The sequence below is a fragment of the Phascolarctos cinereus genome, unplaced genomic scaffold (assembly GCF_003287225.1).
Source record: "Phascolarctos cinereus isolate Bilbo 61053 unplaced genomic scaffold, phaCin_HiC Scaffold_5;HRSCAF=322, whole genome shotgun sequence".
Taxonomy (NCBI): Eukaryota; Metazoa; Chordata; class Mammalia; order Diprotodontia; family Phascolarctidae; genus Phascolarctos; species Phascolarctos cinereus.
Window position 1 is genome coordinate 313,359,879 of NW_027555958.1, and position 10,327 is coordinate 313,370,205.

Here is a 10,327-nt window from a genome sequence, read left to right on the forward strand (position 1 = left end):
GTTATGCACTGAAACATCTCAAAGGCTCCCTTGAAACCATGTAGTTTTGCAGCCTAGAAGTCATGTTTGCTGCATGCCTCTCCTTGCCCCCTATCCTATATGCAAAAAGTTGCTACACCTAGCCCTCCACAATCTCTCACATGCATCCTTTCTTCTCTTCCATACACACAGAACTTCAGTCCTTCAACACTTCTTAGTAGAACTTTTATAATAGCTTCCTAATAGGTTGCTTAGTTTTCAATCATTCCTCTCTCCAAATCACCCTTCATATAGCTGCCAAAATAATCTCCCAGTGGCATAGGCCTGACCATATTACTTCCCTGTTCAAAACCCTTCAGTGGCTACCCATTGCTTATAAACTCCCTAGCCTGCCTTTGAAAGTCCTAAATAATCTGGCTCCAACCTACCTTTCCAGCCTTATCTCAAACTATTCTACTCCATTAATAACTCTTTGTGTTCAAGTATAGCTGTTCCTGACCTCCACATTTCATCTCCTGCTTCCTCCATGTTTTTACAAATGACTAGCTCTCATGCTTGTGATGCATTCCCTCCAAAGATTCCAGGTATAGAAAAAAGTTTAGAGCAACACTTCTTTATTATAGCAGAAACAAAGTGGATATTCAATAGCTGGGGAATGAGTAAAATGTCATGTACAAATGAAGTGAATTATGAATGGGCTGTATGAAATGACCAATCCTTAAAGAGAAGCCTAATGAAATAAGTAGGACCAGGAGAACAATGGAAAGGGAGAGGAGGGCACTTAGTAAGATTCCAAAAGGCAGATCAAAGTAGTGACCAAAAATGACCTCTGAGGGCTGTGGGTGAAGTATGAGTTTCATCTTTCCTCCAGGAGTTACTGGACCAGAGGTGTGCAATACGGGAAGTATATTCTGATGTGGCCATTGTATTTTGCTCAATATTCTGATTAGTTACAAGGGAGGCTGTCAGTGGGAAGGAACATAGATGTAAAAGAACAGCAATAAAATACATCTTTTTTAAATGCACTCCCTCCTCCACTCTCCTCTCAGCATCCTCGACTTCCTTCAAAGCTCAGTTCAGTTGCCATGAAAGCTTCCCTGATCCCTCCATTGTCAGTCGTCTCCTTCCTCAGATAACCTCCAATTACACTTTTTTTGTACATATATCTTCCTCCCCCCACCCAACAGACAACCAACTCACTGAGAGCAAGCATGTCATTTTGGTAGCCATAACCCTGACCAAATGTTTCTTGAATTGAATTGGACCAAAGGTGCTAAAGCAACTTGCCCAGTATCCCAGAGTTCATCCTTTCAGGTCTAGGTAGCTTTGCCATGTCACAGGTGACACCCTGAACCTGAGACAGGGACTCAGCCTGGGATTTCACGGTATAGGGAACTCCTACTTAAAGAAAGACCTCTACCAACGCAGATCAGCACCTGCTTTGCATCTTATAGGCTTAGAGTTGCCTAGAGCCCTGCAAAGTCACTTAACCAGTATGAGTCTGAGGCAGAACCTGAATCCACATCTTCCTGGCTTTGGGGTCAGCTCTCTTTTCATTGTACCACACTATCTCTCACATAATCAAACCTTCATGCACATGTATGCCTTGGCCACAAGGGGAAACCAGGTGAAAGTGCACCACTGTGGGAGACCCTCCACTTCTCCCCAACTCCTAGAAAAACTGAAAGGAAACGTTTGGCTGAGTTTAGGCAGGGCGTTTGCTAGGGTGTGGGGAGTACAGAACTGAATTCCATGCTAGGGAAGTGTAAGGCCTGGGACAAATCAGTCTGTGGGTCGTCCTCGCCATAATTACAAGGATCAAATGAAACGACATCTAAACTAAGGCAGAAGGGCATGTGTGTGGAGGTGGGAAGGACCTTCATTTGCTGCTCCCTAGTAAAGTTCTATCACTGAGCCACATGGGAAGGATGGTAGATGAGGATGAGGACAAACCAGGCAGATACTGAAAAGGGAGGAGAGTCCTCCAGCCACATCATCTTCATGCAGATTTTCCCATATGTCTCTGAACTCCTCACAGTCCTCATTTCTGACTATTCAATAACATTCCAAATCAAAGGATTTGGACAGAGACGTATAATATCAAGAGCCTTTCTCCTTAATAGACCAGTGGTCAAAGGCTAGAAAGTTTTTAAAAGAAAAACTGCAGACTCTAAGTAACCACTTGACAATATGTTCCAAATCACTAAATAGTAAGAAAAAGTCAAGTTAAAACAACTCTGAGGCTTTATCTCATGTCAAGCAAATTGGAGAAAATGATTAAAAAAAAAAGATTCAGTATTGGAGGGGCTGTGGGAGGACAAGTATACTAACATGCTGTTGGTGGAGCTGTAACCCTTTGACCCAGAGACCCTTGGGCAATAAGCCCAAGAAATTCAAAGTCGGAAATAAAGGGTCAACATGTACAAAATGTTCATGGCAGCCTTTTCTCTGATAGCAAAGAACTGAAAGCAAAAATAAGTACTCATTGGAGAAAGGCTACAGGAATGCAATGGAACAGTGTTGTGCAGTAAGAAATGATAAGTGTGAATCAAAGGCAACACAGGGAGTTTTGTATGACCTGATGATGAATGAAAGGAGTAAAATCAGGAGCAACACATGCACATGCCTACAACAATACAAACGGAGAGAAAATTAAAAGGAAGTAGAACTCTAAGTAACTGAAAAATAATAATAATAATATAATAGCTAGCATTTAGATACTCCTTTAAGGTTTGCAATGGGCTTTCAAAACATTATTTCATTTTATCCTCACAACAATCCTGAGGTGGGTGCCATTATAATTACCATTGTACAGGTGAGGAAACTGAGATAGAAAGTGGTTAAGTGAATTTCCCAGGGTCACACAGCTAGGAAGTATGTGAAGCTGTATTTGAACTCAGGGCTTCCTGATTCTGTGTCCAAAGTTTTATCTAGTGCAGTAGAAGAGATAATATACCTACCTCTTCCCAGTAGAGTGAGAGGCAGAACACCACTAGGATAGAATGTTGTATGCATTAACAGGGCCAGTTGCTGTATTAGGTATGATTGTGTGTCATTTTTCAGTCAGGTCTGATTCTTCATAACCCCATTTTGGGTTTTCTTCACAAAGATACTGGAGTGGTTTGCCGTTTCCTTCTCCAGCTTGTTTTACAGGTGAGGAAACTGAGGTAAACAGGGTTAAGTGACTTGCCCAGGGTCACACAGATTGTAAGTTGTCATAGGCCACATTTGAACTCAGGAAGATGAGTCTTCCTGACTCTAAGCCCAGTACTGTATCCACTGTGCCACCAAGCTGCTCATAATTGGCACATCTACTAACTGGTTTTTCTTTGTCATAAGGAAGGGTTCAATCAGGAGAAATGGAGGGGATATTGAAATGATAATGGCATAAATATAAGATGAATCAGTAAAACTTTTTTTTTTGAAGGGCAGGCTCCATGTTCTCATATACTTTTAGCACCCTATAATGGCTAGGGAGGCAGTGAGGCACACTAAGGAAACAGGCATTTAATGCCAGGCACTATGGCTGGGGATACAAATACAAGAAAAAAGACAGTCCCTACCCTGGAGCAGTTTACATTGCAATGGGAAAAGACAACATATAATAGAAAATGTCCAGAGAGCTGGCCTTCCCCTGACACATACTTCTCAGTGTAACTCTCTGAGGCTGAATTATAGATCACTTACTTGCTCATCTACATTGTGTATTTCCACATTGGAAGTTCCCTGCTCTGATGAAATCACAGTTCTAGAACAGCAACAGTGATACTCCTTAAAGGGGGGAAACAGAGGAACAGCTGGCCCAATAAGAGACAAGGCAGGCATTCAATATAGCCCTTGTGGATTGACTCAATGAGGACTCACCTCCAAAAAGGCAATCTCATCATTTTTCGTGAGCAAACGTTCAATCTCTTCTTTTATAGACTCAATTTCCCCTTTTTTCTTGAGCAGGACCTGATGAATATGGTCATATTTGTCCAAAACTCTCTTTTCTTCATCTTTCAGCTTCTTTAGAGCACTCTTCTCCTCTGAGTCAATGAGGACTTTCATTTCTTCATATTCACGTTTCAACAAGTCCATCTTTCTAGCTGCTGTATCCTAAGGGATCCAAAGAAAGATTTTAACTTGGAGTGGCTTTAAATAAGATGAACAGTCCCAGTGCTTCTACAGAGCTCTTCCCTTATCCCATAACAGTCATTTCACTAGAGTAGTGCTAGATAACCTAACACAAGCTAAGGGCTACATCTGCCCTCTGATTGCAAATGGAATCAATTGAATCCATCTTCCCCATGGTAAACTTCCAAATATTTGAAGCCTCTAATCACTGCGCTTCAGGTATGGGTCCCTCTAATCCTGGATGTGAACCTTTGGCCATGCCCCCCAATTTGTCAATATCTCTACTTAGCAGTCAGAGGGAGAACTGGGTGCAAGACTCCAAGGTTACCTTTTAAATCAATCATTGAAATGATTCCCTATTTGACATGTAACTAGGATTTCCAAGCTCAACTTTGATTCTTCGCTCTCAAGGAGGGTTGGAATGACTTGTAAGACCTAGAGAAGCATAGAATCTTTGGGTTCAAAAGGACCTTAGATGTCATCTAATCCAACCTTCCCCACTCTACAACAATCTCCAAAAATTGGTCTTTGGGGCTTTGTTGGAACATACCCAGGGATGGGGAAGTTAATGCTTCACAAAGCAACCAGTTACATTGACAGATGACTTTAATTGGTGCAAAGTTCTTATTAGTGGACTCGAATGACAGTGAGCTGAATTATGCCTCTTCTAACCACTAGTTCTGCCCTCTCCTTGTAAACAGAATCAGTCTAATCCATCTTCCCCATGGTAGACCTCCAAATATTTGGAAATTTTAATCTTCAAATTAGAATCAGAAGGTTTCAGGCATGGGTCTCTCTAATCCTAGATAGAAGCTGCTGGGCATGCTCCCAATTTGTCATATCTCCACTAAAATGGGACAGCTGGGAGTCAGGGAGCTAAGTCATCTAAGCTTGGATGACTGGTAAAGGCATTGCCTATTTACCTGGACTGCATGCTGTTTCAACTTTACATCTCTCAAGGCACTTGAAGCCATATTGATATGACCATATACGGTTGTCAGCTTCTGCTTCATCTTAGACTGCAATTAAAAACAACAGGGTGAGAGAAATTCAAGTGATTGACTGGCAGTGTTCCTCAGCCCAACTCCCATGATGTTCCCAGAAGCTGCCAGGTGCCCTTGCTGTATCCCAAACGCTATACATTTGTAAAGAACTAATTTTCTATGCCAATTCTCTTTTTCTGTTCTTCTACATATATGGAAATGATCACTTTAGTTGCTTTTTTCCTAAATTCAGAATAAAAAATTAATAATTTTTTAAAAACCAGCAAAAAATTTAATTTTAAAAAGAATTCATCTCTCATTTTAAGTGACTCATTTTCACCTCCCAAACAATCTTGTGATATAGGTACGGATTACCTCTCTCATTTTACAGATGAAGAAACATAGTCAGAGTTCCTAACTTAGTGTAAGACCTTGGACAGGTCATTTCAGTTTTCTGGGTCTCAGTAGTCTCTCTTGCAAAATGGGGAAATTTAGATTTAATTAGACCTAATAAGGTGTTTTTAACAGAGTCTGTGAACTTATTCTTTTAATAGTCTGGTAACTATATTTCTCTATAACTGGTTTCTTTAATGATCCTATGTATTATATTTTATTTTATGAATTAAAAAACATTATTCTGAGAAGGGGTACACAGGCTTATACATGGGCTATACATAAAGAAAGGTTAAGATTCCTCCAACTCCAAGATATCTAAGGTTACTTGCACCTCTCCCACTCTTACTGTGACTTGTCCAAGGTCACATAGCAAGTTCATGGAAAACCTGATTCCAAACTCAGATTGTGGACACAGAAATGTGGATGGGAGAAGAGGTCAGCATTTGACAATAAGGTTGCATACGACCTCTTAGGCACCCAGGAAATAACTTCATTTCACCTGTTTGACTGGCAATGTTAACCTTCCTTAACTCAGTCCAAAATCCAGAGCCAGACCTTAAAGCCAAATTTGACATGATAACAGTAGGGAGATAGAGTTATTCAGAAAACACAGGTCACTGAGAAGTGTACTGTTTAAAGCCCAAATTATAGGATGGTGCCCTATTAGATTAACCAAAAAAACCTGTCTCTTGGGTAAAGCCTCAGCCCCAAATAGGCAATCACAGAACCACAGAGCTAGAAGGGAACTCAGAAGCCATGTTATGTGGTCAGGGACTTGAGAAGACAGAATGTTGGACACAGAGGTGGTCTGCTACTACCTTGGATATATCACAATTAGAATATTAGAGCTGGAAGCAACTTTAAAGAACATCTAATCTCCTTTATTTTACAGATTATTTTTTTTGTCTGTGTTTTCTTTGGTAGCATGACCTACATATGTCTAATCTACATCAAATCATCTGCCTTCTCAAGGAGAGGGGAAGGAAGAAGAAAGGAAGGGAGAGAATTTGGAATTCAAAATTTTAAAATGCAACCACTTTTTGTAGTGGCAAAGAATTGGAAATCGAGGGGAGGCCCATCAATTGGGAAATGGCTGCATACGCTGTGGTATATGAGTATAATGGAATATTACTGTGCTGTAAGGAATGATGAGCAGGCTGATTTCAGAAAAACCTATTAAGACTTGTACAAACTGATGCAAAGTTAATTGAGCAGAACCAGGAGAACATCGTACACAGTAACAGCAATACTGTACAATGATCAGCTGTGAATGACTTGGCTATTCTCAGCAATACAATGATTCAAGACAATTCCAAAGGACTCATGATGAAAAATGTTATTCACCTGCAGAGAAAGAACTGATTGATTCTAAATGCAGATGCAAGCTTACTATTTTTCACTTTTCTGTATTTTTCGTGGGTTTTTTTCCCCCTTTGGGTCTGTGTCTTCTTTCACAACATGACTAATTTTGTAATATGTTTTGCAGGACTGAACGTGTATAACCTACATCAAATTGCTTACCAACTCAGGGAAGAGGGAGGTGACGAAGGAAGAGACAAAATTAGGAACTCAAAAAAAACCCAAAACAACAAATGTTAAAAACTATCTTTACGTACAACTGGGAGAAAAATCAAATGTTATTTTTTTTAAATGCGGCCACCAAAAACCTCCTCAAAACCCCAAGAAGATTGAGATTAAGGAAGAAGGAATGTGTGTGGAGGAACCAATTTTCATCATTAAATAGAAAAAGGTATGCTTTGCATGACTTCACAAGTATAATAGGTATCGTTGTTTGCCTTCTCAATGGGTTTCAGAGAAGGAGGAAGAGATTTGAGAACTAAAAATTTTAAAAATGAATTTGTTAAAAGAGTAAAATATTTTTGAAAAGGAAAAAGGGAGGGAAGATGATGACTAGAGTTCATAAGGCTCAAAGAATGTTTGCAAAAATGCCTTGGGCTTCAAAGACCTAATCACCTTCAATTCAAGAATTTATTAGATCCCTACTACTATATATACATCCTAGGAGATTCACATGCAAAGAAAAACAACAACAACAAAGAGTTCCTGCTGTCAAGGAGCATACATTTTTACCGAAAGATACAACAGATCATGTAAAAAAAAAAAAGAGAAGTTTTAAGGCATTTTTTGGCCTGGTAGAGAAACAGAGACACAGAGAGACAGAGAGATAGACAAAGAGACAGTGAGACAGAAACAAAGTGTGAGACAGAGAGGCAGAAACAGAGAGACAGACAGAGAGATTCACAGTAGGGCTGATGGACCCTGTATCATAGGATTTAGAGCTGGAAGGAGCCTTAGAGATCACCTAAGCTAACCCCCTCATTTTACAAGTGAGAAAATTGAAAGCCACAGGAGAAAGAGCCTTGGCTTCGAAGTAAGAGGATCTGGGTTCAAATGTCTCCTCAAACATTTACTACTTGGTCACCCTGGTCAAGTCACTTTGACCTCAGGTCCTGATCTGCTAAGATCTATGACCCTCTTATCTCAGCTTCATGATTTTAGGGCAGTCACTTCTATCAGGGTCTCAAGGAAACTGAGAGGAGACCTTCTCGTCACTCCCCCACCATACTTTTTTAAATAATTTCGGGACCTTCGATTTCCTAGGTTTAGCAATACTGTCTCACAGATAGGAAGAGACCTCAGGATCCACCCAGCACCTCTCTGAGAGAATTCTGGGGAAGGAATCTCCCTCGATCAAAGCAAAACAGCACGAACTCTATAAGTTACCTGGGGCACTGTGACTTGCCCAGGGTCACACGGCCACCATATAGGAAGCAGGGCTTGAACCCCAAAAAAACTACTCTTCAAGCAAGCCCTCTCACGTTGACTGTCGCTTTTCCTCCTAACAAGTCTGGGCACGGGACAGGATTACTTCGCCTCTTTCTGCAGACCAAGAAATCAACACGCTCACACAGAAAAGGAACCCAAACAACCTTTGCCCAGCCCAGGGTCTCCGAGATGCTTCAGCCTCTCTCTCCCACATGCACAAGCCGCCTATCTGTTTCTTGGCTCAACTACAGGTTCTTCCCCTTGAAAGCCCGAAACCCCAGGGGAGAGAAACTAATCCTGGCACAGGGAAATTGAAGCTAAACCGGGCTTCCCGCAAGGGCCTGAGGCTAGAGCCCAGGCTCAGGCTTACATGGAGCCCAGGACTTCCCCCACCGTGCCTCTCCCCGCTCCCCCTCTGCCCACCTTCAGCTCGGTCGTGGCCACGTCCAGGGCCACCGGGGAGCAGGTCTTGTGCTCTACCAGGCAGATGCAACAGATGCAGACGCCGTGCTGAGAGCAAAAGAATTCACGCAAGCGGCTGTGCTCAGGGCACTTGCGACTGGCCAGGTCCCCGACGGGCGCCTGCAGCTCGTGGCCGTGGAACGTGGGGTTGTCCAGGTGCGGACGCAGGTGCTCCTGGCAGAAGGATGCCATGCAGGTGAAGCACGTCTTGGCCGCAGGAGCCTGGAAGCAGTAGTCACAGGCCACGATCCCCGCCGCTTCATCCTTCGCCGACGGCAGGTCCAAGGGCTCGCCATCTTGGGACGCACTGTGGGGCTGCCCCCAATCCCAGCGGCTCTGCGCTTGCTGCAGCTGCTCCACCACTGCGCACAGCACCGTGTTCTTCTTCAGCTGTGGCCTCTCCTGGAAGAGTGTTCGGCACTGGGGGCAGGAGAATTGGAAGCTCTGGCCGGTCCACGTCTCGTCCAGGCAGGGCCAGCAAAAGTTGTGGCCGCATGGGGTAGTGACGGGCTCCTGGAAGATCTCCAGGCAGATGGAGCAGGTCAGCTCATCGGCTAGGGGCTGCAGCTCGGCCATCGAGATCCTCTCTAGACGCCTTCAAGGAAGAAAACAGTTTCAGGATGGCTTCAGAGGAGAGAGAAACGAAACTAGCTGTAGGGGAGGAGAACCGAAGAGTTACGGGAAATCACGTGGTGGGGGGGAGTTGCAGGGCGGGGACGGCTCTGGGGTTGTTAAAGGAAAATGTCAATACTGTGCCTTTTATACACAAGTAGGCCAGAAAGAATTGTATTTCATTTAACACTCTGTAGCGAAGTCAACAAACATTTATTAAATTCCTACTATGTGTCAGGCCAGGTACCAAACACTAGGGGTACACAGAAAGGAAAAAATAAAAATAAAAACAAAAATACTGTACATTCTAATACAAACTATGTATGTGTACGTGTAACACACACACTATCTATATACATATATGTAATCACAAAGAGAAAGTGCTAATATTAAGGGGCCTTCTTGTAGAACGTAGAACTTGAATTTAAGGAAGGCAAGAGGATGAAATGAAGAGAGAAAGCATTCCAGGCATGGAGGGAGAGCCAATGAAAATGCAGAGTCCAAAGATGGAGCATCTCCTACAAGGGGCATCCAGGAGGCTAGACTGAATAGTATGCAGAGGGGAGTAAATGTCAGGAGACTGGAGAAACAGGAGGGGGCCAAGTTATGAAGGACTGTAGTTTGTAGCTTGGAGAGAGAGCTGTCCAAATTGGTACAGCTCCTGACACGTCTGTTTACCACAAGATAACATGAGGTAGAATTTATAGGAATCTTGAACAAGGAGATGATCACAATATGTTAAAACACAGTTTGGGTTAACATGCCAGAATAGTCATTACCCAGTTCCTTCTTGGACCATTCCCTTCAAGGATTGAAAAAGGTAACTTCCTACTCCCCCCTCCTCTCCCTCCTAGCTTCCATCAATACCTTAATCAAGAGTGGAGGGGGCAGGTAGATGGCAAAGTGGATAGAGCACCAGCCCTGCAGTCAGGGGGACCTGAGTTCAAATTTGACCTCAGAGGCTTACTAGTTGTGTGACCCTGGGCAAGTCA

The 10,327-nt window shown here is 42.8% G+C and overlaps 1 protein-coding gene across 2 annotated transcripts in view; it reads right to left on the reverse strand.

The window, feature by feature from the left end:
* TRIM25 (tripartite motif containing 25) overlaps positions 1-9,398 on the reverse strand; it is a 29,777-nt gene extending 20,379 nt beyond the window's left edge. Inside the window, exons 1-3 of one of the 2 annotated variants that reach the window (XM_020991928.2) lie at positions 8,685-9,398; positions 5,019-5,114; positions 3,844-4,077 (exon numbers count right to left, since the gene is read on the reverse strand). In XM_020991928.2, coding sequence (XP_020847587.1) covers positions 3,844-4,077; positions 5,019-5,114; positions 8,685-9,299 — 945 coding nt within the window. In that variant the 5' untranslated portion in view covers positions 9,300-9,398. The remainder of the gene's footprint in view (positions 1-3,843; positions 4,078-5,018; positions 5,115-8,684) is intronic. The other variant, XM_020991926.2, reaches the window with a different exon arrangement.
* Between the last annotated feature and the right edge of the window lie 929 nt (positions 9,399-10,327).